This window comes from Xenopus tropicalis, chromosome 5 (genome assembly GCF_000004195.4).
Source record: "Xenopus tropicalis strain Nigerian chromosome 5, UCB_Xtro_10.0, whole genome shotgun sequence".
In the NCBI taxonomy this organism is placed as follows: domain Eukaryota; kingdom Metazoa; phylum Chordata; class Amphibia; order Anura; family Pipidae; genus Xenopus; species Xenopus tropicalis.
The window spans coordinates 83,566,111-83,578,002 of record NC_030681.2 but is presented as its reverse complement, the minus strand read 5'-3'; the positions used below and the strand labels follow the sequence as shown (position 1 = coordinate 83,578,002).

General features: G+C 38.0%; 2 protein-coding genes across 2 annotated transcripts in view; one reads left to right on the top strand and one right to left on the bottom strand.

The window, feature by feature from the left end:
• Nucleotides 1-1,113: 1,113 nt before the first annotated feature.
• On the bottom strand, nt 1,114-4,635 carry LOC100485774 (cystatin-C). The gene is made up of 3 exons (XM_002934869.4): nt 4,402-4,635; nt 3,137-3,250; nt 1,114-1,393 (listed from the first exon to the last, which is right to left on the bottom strand). Exons 1-3 carry the CDS (start codon nt 4,606-4,608, stop codon nt 1,316-1,318), a joined length of 399 nt encoding a protein of 132 aa, XP_002934915.1. The 5' UTR covers nt 4,609-4,635; the 3' UTR covers nt 1,114-1,315.
• A 778-nt stretch (nt 4,636-5,413) lies between these two features.
• The window catches only part of ufl1 (UFM1-specific ligase 1), a 46,500-nt gene continuing 40,021 nt past the window's right edge, over nt 5,414-11,892 (top strand). Inside the window, exons 1-4 of the mRNA XM_002934873.5 lie at nt 5,414-5,567; nt 8,983-9,128; nt 9,255-9,283; nt 11,055-11,152. Coding sequence (XP_002934919.3) covers nt 5,491-5,567; nt 8,983-9,128; nt 9,255-9,283; nt 11,055-11,152 — 350 coding nt within the window. The 5' untranslated portion in view covers nt 5,414-5,490. The remainder of the gene's footprint in view (nt 5,568-8,982; nt 9,129-9,254; nt 9,284-11,054; nt 11,153-11,892) is intronic.

Sequence of the window (11,892 nt, the reverse complement as noted above, 5' to 3'; positions counted from 1 at the left end):
GGGACGACAAATAAATTTGGATACCATCAACATACAGATGATATTTAAAGCCGAATGAACGGATAAGATCTCCCAAAGACAATCTGTAAAGGGAGAACAACAACGGCCCAAGTACAGAGCCTTGGGGTACCCCCACATTAAGAGGAACTGGAGATGAGGTTTTGTTAGCATAGGAGTGGATTTTCTTGCTGCTGCTTTGTTGAGCTAACCTAACCTGCTGCAGCAAACTTTGGGGGTGGGGTATTCCGTAATGCCCATGGCACACGGCCACCTTCTTTACCAGGCAGCTTCTTAAATTTAATTTAATTTTTAAATCCCAAAAGTCTGTTTCCCCCTTTAGTTTGCTGTCCCACATTTTTTTTTTTTAATCTTTATGCCTGAACTGTCCCCTTCTCTCTATGCTCTACCCACAGGCATCCTTCTATAGACTCTGGCTGCAACTTTTTCACCTCCAGTTGCTTCAACCACCATCCTCACCTGCCGCATCCTGCACTAGACATTGCACTTTATATTCTATATAAACTATATATAGTTTTGGACAATTTTAACTCTTGGTTGCTGATTGAGCTAAGTGGGTAGTACTCTTAAAGTATCATTCTTAATACCATATTGTTTTTGTTGACCCGTTTCTCCACTTACAGAGCTAGATACTGGTTTTCTTTGAAATAAATATTTAAAAACATATTCCCACTGATGCCTTAATTAATGTTATTTTATTGGTATTTATTTTGATTATTGAAACTTACCAGTAGCTGCTGCATTTCCCACTCTAGGCTCACAACATGTACCTATGAACTGCCAGTGCAGTTACTGCTCATGCCTATCCCTTCACTCATTTACAGAGTTTGTATTGACAATCAACATGATTTATGTATTGCTAATGAGCAGGAAGAACTGAAACTTGCACTGCTCTGCCTGTTCCAGAGGAAGAAAATTCTGAACCTAATCGGTAAAGTTCATATTTGACTACAAAAGTGTGAAGAAACAGCAATTTTCTATGACAAGTCTTTTATGCTTATTTTGGCAGTAGGGACTTATGCTTTGTTTAGCAGACGGATTTCATTTTCTAAATAGACAGCATAGCATTTGCAGGAAACCACTCGTTACAATATACAAACTACCATAGGTATCAAATCCTTTATTTAGATTTTTGAAATTTTTGTTAAAATGCTTTTAATTTAAGCTTTAAAACACTTACATTTCAGTGCAAAGTATGTTAGACAGCAAAGTTAAAAACAAGCATGGCTTTAAAATATTGCTAGATAACTTAATGGATTAGCTGTATTACAATATTCATGATCAAGAAGATCTTGAATTAGGAGCACTCATGCTTTTCCAGTGAAATTGTTCTCATCCAAGGAACAGAAAACACTTCAAATTTGCAATTCATACTCTGCAAGACAAAATAAGAGTCAGAACTACATAGTACAAGGAACTCTATACCACAATAAACTTTCACATTTTCTCAATTTAAAAAAACAGGACATTTTAGAGCTAGTCTAAGTCATGCAGACAGGCCCAGACTGGAAATCTGTGTGTTACGGCAAATACCAAAGGGGCTGCTGTAAGACGTCATCCACAGTCACAATTAATTGGGCCTGTGTTAGGTTGCTTGGCCCTCTGTGTACTTGAAATGCCAGAGCCTATTTTGATACCCAGTCCAGACCTGCATGCAAACATCCTAACTACCCACAACAACTTAGTAAAACTAGAGGCTTTTATCATGTAACTTATTAAAAACAGGCTCAGCCCATTTACACTATAATAAAGAATTATAGCGCAAATGGACAGAGCCTGTTTTCAAAGGGGATGTAAACCTTGCTACACTGCTCAACCAAACTTTGCTGGACTACAAATCCCAGAATAACGTAACATTTAATGAAGGTTGTGGCATGCTGGGAGCTGTAGTCCAGCAACATCAGGGTTGTATTCATAAAGCAATATTGCTCAATAAAACTTTTCCCCAAATCTCCACAGCCAGCAACTGCTTTGAAATGTGAAAGGAGGACTGCACCAATAGACAATCAATACAAGTATTGTGTATGTATGTATGTATGTATGTATGTATGTCTTTATTTATAAAGCGCTACTTATGTACGCAGCGCTGTACAGTAGAATACATTAATACAAACGGGGTTATTAAGATAATAGATAAATACAAAGTATAACAATAAATACAGTTAAAGGTAAATACAGTTGCAACAAGTTAAAGGAACAGTAACACCAAAAAATTCAAGTGTATGAAAGAAATTCCAATATAATATACTGCTGCCCTGCACTGGTACAACTGGGGTGTTTGCCTCAGAAACACTACTATGGTTTATATAAAGAATGCAGCTATGTAGCCATGGGGGCAGCCATTCAAAGGAGAAAAGGCACAGGCACTTAGCAGATAACAGATAAAACACTATTGTATTCTACAGAGCTTATTAGTTATCTGCTATGTAACCTGTGCCTTTTCTCCATTTTTCCAGCTTAAATGGCTGCCCCCGGGGCTAAACAACACCTTATTATATATAAACTATAGTAGAGTTACTGTAGCAAACACACAACTTTTACCAGTGCAGGGCAACAGTACATTATATTTCATTTACTTTAAAACTCTTTAATTTTTTGGTGTTACTGTTCCTTTAAGAGTGAAAGACACAAGATGAAGGAGGTCCCTGCCCCATAGAGCTTACAATCTATATGGGAGGGTAACTTACAGACACAAATAGGCAAATATAAGTGCTGCGGGTCACAATAAGTGACTCTACAATATTAGCGCTAGTTCCCAGATCAGGTGCTGGGTGGAAAGTAACAGTGAGTGCATGGACTTGTTACTTATTGTTTAAAACTGGCAGGCAAATTGTGATTCCGAAAATATTAATAAGAAACCCAGAAACATCTGGGAATATTATACCTTAAAATAAGAATATTTTAAGTCATCAATAAGTTCTATAACCATACAAAGGCACAAGGCTAAAGGCAGAGTACTTTTATACAGGTCATGGACTTCTAACATCCTCAAAATTTACAACAGGAGGCACATTATTTTTATAGTATAAAAGTGAGTCAGACACAAATTACATCACTAAGCAGCGATTATAACTGATGACAGTTAAGCAGTTATTTATTTTAATTAACTAAAGCATACCTTGACAAAGTCTGGGTCAGTGTGGAGAGGACAATTTTGTACACCAACAGCTGACTTTTTGCACTCAGTCCGAGCTATGTCAGCATCTATACGGTACAGCGTACCGGCCACAATCTGTAAAAGCAGTTAATATAAGTGTCAGATCATACAGACAGTATCAGACGATCATGGCTACTTTTGAACACTTATAGCAATTCCTTATTATTCAGTTAGAACTACATAGTATAATGTAAGTCATTCAATAATAATTAAAAACATATGGGGAATATAGTAAGAGTCATTAAAAAAAATAAAACCTGCAAAATGATTTATTTAGTAGACTTAAAGGAGAAGGAAAGGCTAAGTCACTTGGGGGTGCCAAAATGTTAGGCACCCCCAAGTGACTTAGATCGCTTACCTTTTACCCTGGGCTGGTGCCCCTGTACAGACAGAAAAGTACCAGCCCGGGGTAGCAGCGAGCGCTTCCTCCTTCCTATTCGCATGCGCAGTAGAGTGAAAAGCCGAACTTAAACAAGAAAGTCGGCTTTTCACTCTACTGCGCATGCGCCGCCCGACGGATTTCGCCGGGAGAAGAAAGAGGAAGCGCTTCCTGCAGCTACCCCGGGCTGGTGCTGTTTTCTCCTAACAGGGGCACCAGCCCAGGGTACAAGGTAAGCGATTAAAGTCACTTGGGGGTGCCTAACATTTTGGCACCCCCAAGTGACTTAGCCTTTCCTTCCCCTTTAAGGTATGGGGATCCAAATTATGAAAACATCCCTTATCCAGAATGCCCCAGGTTCCAAGCTTTCTGGATAACAGGTCTCATACCTGTATTACATTAAATAATGCCATGCTGTGGGCATTTTTGGAACAAAAACAACTTTCACAAAATGGAAGAAAGAGAAAAAGAAGCTCTGCCTTCACCTAAACCCACAAATACTATACACACAGAACAGACCTACAGTAGGCTGCTAACAGCAGATCTCATTTATGAACAAGTCAGAATCCCATAGAAACCAATTAGTAATTAGCTTTGGTCAGACAGCTAAAAGAAATACAGCAAAAGCAAAAATGCGATTGGTAGTCATTGCACTAGTACATATTCGCCCATTGTTAGTAAATATCCCCTTTCTTCTCTGAGTGTTGTTGCAAGTAATCTAATCACCCTAAAAAGCGATTTCTCTACGGTACTTGTTGTTTACATCCAGCACAGTCTATACCTCTTACAGCACAATACCCCATTTACCTCCCCAGTCCATGTCACCCCCAAGGTGCGCTCTACAGACCTGTTTGGTTACTCCGTTAACCTTGGTGATCGTATTGACGAACATGTCGTTGCTGCGTTTGTTATATTCTTCCATGGCGAACGCCATAGCTTGCTGCACACCTTGTTCATTTACACTTGCAGGTCGCAGTCCACCTACGGCTGTACCTCTCGAAGCCGATGCGGCGGCCGCAACCATGAGAAACATAACCACCACAGCCGCATCCATTGCTAATCTAGCGGATTTGTTCTGGAATTCCCTTAGGGGCGGGGTTATATACTGCGTGAGTCATGTGGGCTGGATGCCTGTTATTGTGGTGTTAGTCTGAACGTTTCGATGTTCTTATTTGCAACATTTACTTCACGCTGTAACACAGGGAATAGAAATAAGGAGATAATCCACATGTGAGATACAATTCCAATCTTGCTTATTCGCTATGTGTTACAATGCGTTTTTTATTTAATTAAGCATACAATATTTTGCCAACATCAAATATGTCCGCGCATTTCTCCATGTTCGCAGATGACGCAGGGCGTTACCTCCACGCCCATAGCGTGAGAAAGTAAATAACAATACAGTGTGTAGTTCGATGCGGAACCTTTTATTTGCTTAAATATGTATATTTTAGCGTTATTTCAGACTTATTAAGAATTATTAATGTAGTATTTTTGTATATTTAAAATAAAAAGCATTCTGGGAAGGAAACCCAGTTTCGATTTTTGTTTTCCTAGCATACGGTATCATGCACAGCACAGGTATCTGGCGACGTGCCCAAATAATCTTAAAAGCTCTGTTATACTTTTTTTTATAGAAATCAATCGATATAGACATGAAATAAGCAACAACAGCAACATTATTTTTGGCAGCGGCAGCTCAATTGTCTACGTCAAACCTCCAATTCATTTCCATAACCGGACCATTTACTAAACTACATTGCGGCGTTAATGTGATCAGCTATTTTGACATTCTGTTAATAATAAAAAAAACACAGGTCCTTAAACTGCTTTGCATATAACTCATAGCTGCGTTTTGAAGTATTCTGGTTCTTCTCGCTCGCCGTAGTTAGCTGACGTGTGTCAGTAGAGAGCGCTACAGGTATCCACCACAAACATGTCCGCTGATTGGGAAGAGATTCGGCGACTGGCCGCTGATTTTCAGCGGGCCCAGCTGAGTGATACAGTGCAGAGGTAATAGTGCCGGACTTTCTGTAAATCATAGATAAGTGCAAAATAGAAATGGGGGCGCTGCTGTCACACTGTGAACAAACCTAAATTGGTCCTTTACAGCTGTTGCAGAATACAACTTCGAGCGAAGCCCATTTAGGGAGACAGATTAGATTGTGGCAGGCTTTGGTGAATAAGGAGCAGACGTATAACATATGCCATGTAGTATATGCAGGGTCACAAGACTGACTGCAAGAAAAATAACATGCTGCTGTCAGAAGATGTCCCATACAACGTGAAATAGGTCACTATTTTATATATGATAACGTTTAGATTAACATAACCTAATTTGTGCCCACCCCAGTTTTCTTCTGGTATACTTCTACATGCAGATGCTTTATTATGGGCTTAGAGAGCAATAACAAGTGCCTGAGGCATCAAATTCAACATATCTAGAATCAAAAAGCTCAAAACAAAGGCTGTAGTGACTGAAATGAGAAGGAAAGTCATTTTGGCATTTTACTGGCAATAGATTTGCCACATTAGTGCCACCTAGAATGCTATATTTAATCTGCAGAAAGCATTACCATACCTGAGTACCTGAGCACCCTAGATGCTGCTGGTTTAAGATTGCAGCTGCCATTTAGCTTGGTCTTCCTAGCTTCCTGCTGCAGCTCTAACTGTTGGTAGCTCAGATTACACATTCCTAAGGGAGGGGGAGTGAGTTTTATGAATTCTTAAGGGAGCTGGGAGCAGGAGAGATCTTTGCAGACTCTGGCCTTGGAATGAAGAATTTTTCTGAAAGAGAAAGTTTGATGATAAAGAAAATGTTTATAAAAAAGGATACAAGAAATCATGTGTTTCTTTAGATAGAGGACTCAGTGCAGCTTTTCAATGGGTGCTTATGACTGTATTTACATAAACCTTTCTGATAAAGCTTACTTAGTTTTTGCCTTTCCTTCTTTAAAGGATTATGGGTGAAACTACACATGAGATTTTGATCTGATCTTGTGTTGTTTCCACAATGTATGTAGCGTGTGACATCACTTCTGTGACCTAGGTTGGCACTGGACCTAAATACAGCCCTGGACTTACTCTACAATTAACTTGCTTTCTGAATTTTTCCAATCGAAAATAACCACGTTAACTTCAGCATTTGCTGTAGAAAAAAAAAATTCAAGAAAAAGCCAATATTACACTGCCATCATAAGAAAAGTAGACGCAGTTTTGTTTTGTGTTTGGGCTAGCAACTAGTATGTTTAAGGCTTTAAAGTGGTAGTTCAAATGTATTTAATTTTTACACAGGCATACCTGATTCCACAAAATGAAAGGAAACCATAATAATCAGTTTGTGCATTTGCTAGTTCCTTAACCCTCCAGATTCTAACTCTAATGCCACCCAAGTTGTGGATTTTATTCCATTGGAAGTAATGAATTCTGGGATATGAAGTCCCTCTGCTTTCCAGAGTCCCTCTGCACCAGAATTCATAACTTCACAGGGAAGTGGGAGGGGGTTGCACTGTCATTATAAGGGATCTTGGGAAATAGCTTGTTGGAATTATCATGGTTTCATGGTATGTGGTAAAATGTATATTTGTGTAAAACCATGTGTCTGTGTATATATATATATATATATATATATATATATATATATATATATATATATATATGTGTGTGTGTCTGAAAGTTCATGCAAAAAGGGGAATATATTTTCTCTTTAACACTTGATAATATGCTGAGCTATGCTGGATATTGTAGTTCAACAGCATCTAGATAAAGCTGTTCTGTTTGAGAACGTGTTCTCATCTGCTTTAATTCTGGTATGTACAGTCATATATAGTTTATCATATGGATCTAATTTCATTCTAATAACCCATGCAGTATGAGGAATTTATATGTGCGCATTTAATCTGTGATCCGGAAACAGTGATCACATGCAGTCTTATGATTTGTGTGGTGTCATCCACTTCTAAATGATAACCTGCAGCTGGACTGTGTTGGTTAGTTTTTGCCCTCAGGCTAAATTACCGCAGCTTGTATTGGTGTACTCTAGAAACTCTAAATAATACAAATGAATAGTACAAATGAATTGTGGATGTTTTTGCAGAATAAGCACATTAGATAAGAGCATTACAAGTTTTCATGGAAATGGAATATCCCTATGAAAATTTTCTAAAAAAAAAAACCAAGGAAACCACACCAATGCTAGTGAAGATGCACTGGTTGTAGCCTATAGCCCCCCCCCCCCCCCTTGTGTGGGCTGTACCACCTCTTAGTGACCCTAAAGTGAATCTATATGCTACCTATTACCAGGAAAAAAGAGAAGAGAGAACGAAAGAAAGAGATGGTGAAAAGACAGTGGTTATGGAAAGGAAATAAAAAGGGGGGTTTGATTTAGTCGCTGCAGTTTATAAAAAGTGGGTTCCAGCGACTAGTCACTCGTTTTGCCTCTATATAGAGAAGAATATAAATTGGCAGTACCTAAACTGTCAATACTACTTCAAATGGCTTATCACTCTGAAGTGCTATGAGACCCCTTTTGGAGCAATTTTACAAAGAAAGCATTGTCATTTAAAACTGTAGGAATCGCGGAAAGTAAAACCCACTGAGAAGTAAGTCACAGTTATTTCCCTGTTGCACTGAATGATTTCTAATTGTGGGCCGAGAATATGACACCTGGATTTGTGGGAAATAGAATCACTAGTAATTGCTTGTTAGGAAAAGATGAGCGACTTGTCACTGTAACTTGCTTTTTAAAAATCGCAGCAACTAAATCTACCTGTGGGACACTAGCCTTAATGTAGAGAACCTAAAAGAGAAAGATCACAAATAGGAAAAAATCCATATCTATCTTATGATTGTATAAATAAAAGTTGTTTTTATTGTGGAGGAGGTAGGGTTTTTGTTAGAAATTTAAGTTAGAGAAAAAGAAAGAATTTGGCCTTCCGTTTCTAAAGGTCCCCATACACGGGCAGATTGTAGCTGCCGATATCGGTCCCTTGGACCGATATTGGAAGCTTATCTGCCCGTGTAGGGGCAGAAACGAGGGGCCTGGCCGACCGATATCTGGCCTGAAATTGGCCAGATATTGATCGGCCAGGTTAGAAAATCCAGTTGGATCGGGGACCGCATGGGCCGTCAATATAATTCGATCGTTTGGGTGCAGATCATATCGGGTGCGAGATCGCCAGTCGAGCGGATCTCAGCGTGTATGGGGACCTTTAGAAGTTGGACAGACTTGATCTGTGGGGTTTCTGGACAGGACTTTTGAATAGATACAGTATGGTAACTCCCAATAATAAAATCAGATCAGTCCTCACTCTATTTACATAATGGTGATATCCATCAAAAAAGAAGGTATCGCTATTACAGTAATTTATATTTTTGTAGACGTTCTGGTAACCTTTATAGCTTAAATGTTATATTTCTGTAAATGCAGGTTATCGGAACGTAACTGCATAGAAATTGTTGCCAAGTTAATTGCTGAAAAACAACTGGATGTAGTACACACTCTTGATGGAAAGGAATATGTTACACCCTCGCAGATTACTAAAGAAATTAAGGATGAGCTACAGATCCGAGGAGGTGCGTATCCTCCCTTCTCGTTTTTATTTGTACTTTTTAATACATTAATGTTACAGTTTAGGTCAATGTCCATGTGAAATACTTTCATTTTCTAAAATTAATTTTCATAAATTTTGTTGTTTAAAGGTCGCGTCAACATAGTTGAACTTCAGCAGGTAAGTTTGCTTTTCAGGCTCTTGCCCAAAATAATTTCATAAATATATTGTATTTATCTTAATTAAGTCCCATTTCTAACTTTTACAAATGTTACAGTTTTCAAGGCAATCTTTTAATTTGAACCTGAATTTTTTACTCTTGCAAACTTGTGTTTAGTTCAAAGGAATACCTGTACAGGCTATAGCCAGCCTTTGGAACATGTTCTTTCTGTGGCTTTGTCTGTTTAGTTCCATTGTCAACCTTTTCATCTTGACATGCCCCCAGTAAAAATCAGACCATGTCTCCTTGGTTGTTGACTTAAAGGGAATGTGTTTACTGAAGTACTATGGGTTTTATTAATAAAGCTTTTCAATAGATGGCAAGTGGAGCGTGGTAATTTACATTTGGCACTAAGTACAAACTAATTTATTAAAACTTTTGTAGAAAGTAATAAAAGCAAATTGAAAAGTAAGTAAATTTAGTGCTAGATTAAATTATAATACAAAGATTTGCAATCAAAATTGAATTAATGTTCAGTGGAATTACTTTCCAGTTACTAGAATTTCCTTTAAATCTGTTTAGGTGATCTGCATTTATAGAAAATAGCAAGAAATTATGGATTAGTTATGAAGGGGCATAGTCACCAAAACAACTCCCCAAACCAAAGTAAAAAGCAATCATTACAAGTAAAGTATTAGAAAACATATCTGAAGACATTTTTATATGCAATTGGTAATTACCAATATTCCTTAGCTCCCTCTTTACAAAGAGTATATATGAATAAAAATCAATTAAAAACTACAAAAATATTTCTAAAATGCACGATTCATTCCCCCCATTTTTTTTTTGGTCCCCTGAAAGATGTAAGATAGGGGTCCTACTGTATTTGTAATACAATAAGCAGACAGAGTATAAATAATCAAGACTCATATTTTTCAGAGTATGCATAGAACACTTCATATAAAAGACAATTTATCATTTACACTGGCTATAAAAAAAACACACAAATTAAAATCCCTCTTCAAACCCCTGGGATTAAGTATCAAGTTTATAGATCCAATGTACTTAACACCTTTTCAACATCAAAATTCAGTTAGCTTCTCTTGTTATTTGGGGATGTGTTGTATAACTCAGAATGTATAATCTTTATCTGAAAGACGTGTCTTCAAAAATGTTTGTATTGAAGTGTAATGCTTCTGTTAATTGTTAACCTACTATATACTGAGATCTGATATTAGACCTTTTGTGTGGTCTTGCCAACATAATTCAAATCACAGGAACACACCAATATGTATACCACAAAACTGATAGCACTGCTGGTATTTTCTCCCTGTATCATGTGTAGCATTTTAAAATAAGGATGCAAAAATGCTGGTACTGTTAACAGGGCCAGACTGGCCTGCCAGGAGAAATCCCAGTGGCTTTGCTGCACCTTACCCACATCATGTCCAGGATTTGCTGTGTGGAGGGAGCAGTTTGTCTATGGGGGGTGTGAGAAGCACCAGGCTATGTTGGCATGTGGGATGCTGCAGGGGAAGGAAGGTGTGGGGTTGGTTCACAATAGGATTGAGTTAGGTCATCTGTTTTTCTTCACATTTCATTCTTTCCTACACATTTACACCTCGTTGCAACTATCTGTTGGGAGCTCTCCTATCGTCCTTGTCTGCTTTGCTGTTAGTTTCACCTTTCTTTCGTTGTCTGTGTTTTTTTTTTTTTTAGTAAAAAAATTGTATTTTGATATATGCAATTTTTGCCACAGAAATGGTATCTAATGTTATGCATCTAATGTAGGTGATCAATGTTGATTTGACACATATCGAAAGCAGAGCCAATGATCTTGTTAAATTAGATAAAGATATCCAGCTTGTACTTGGACAGCTTGTGGATGGGTAAGTAATCAGAATAGCATAGTACTGTTTACTGTTTTAATAAATTATATTCAGCCTGGAACATACGAATGCCAGGTTCTTATGCTTATCTGCTTGGCTTGTTAGTCTAACAAATGTTTTATATATTTTTACCCAGTTGCATTTTACTTTTGATGGCTAATATTAAGATGTGTTGTCACAAATTTGGGATTTTTTTATTTTTTTCTGAATAAGTTTGGCCAAGTATCAAACCAAATTCAAGCTTATTTCAAGCTTATTTAGATGTAAGAAACAATTAAAAAAAGGCATCATCTGTGAACATGCATTTGTCACATTTTGATGTCCAGAGCTTTGAAATCATATAGTTACATAGTTACACTGGGTTGAAAAAAGATCATCAAGTTAAAGGAGACATTTTATATAAAGTTCATATTCAGTTATAATATTCATCCTCCCTCAAAATGTTAAATGATGCAGAAAGAAAGATGTTTTGAAAGCATTTTACCTCCTAAAACTGCCATAATATGAGAGCTGCATACACAACCTCACTGATCAGAAGTCAAAGCCAAATGAGACATGGGAGTGTCGCTTTAGTCTCCCACAGGAACTGGTCACAGCACTGACTGTCAGGCTTTACTCAGCAGCAGCAAGGAAAACCCCTCCCTCCTTCTGTGTCTCTCTGCTTGTGCTGCTGCGGGGGGGGAGGAGTAGAGCAGGAACTGACTGCCTGTGACATTGCTAAGCCCCGCCCACTCTATGAA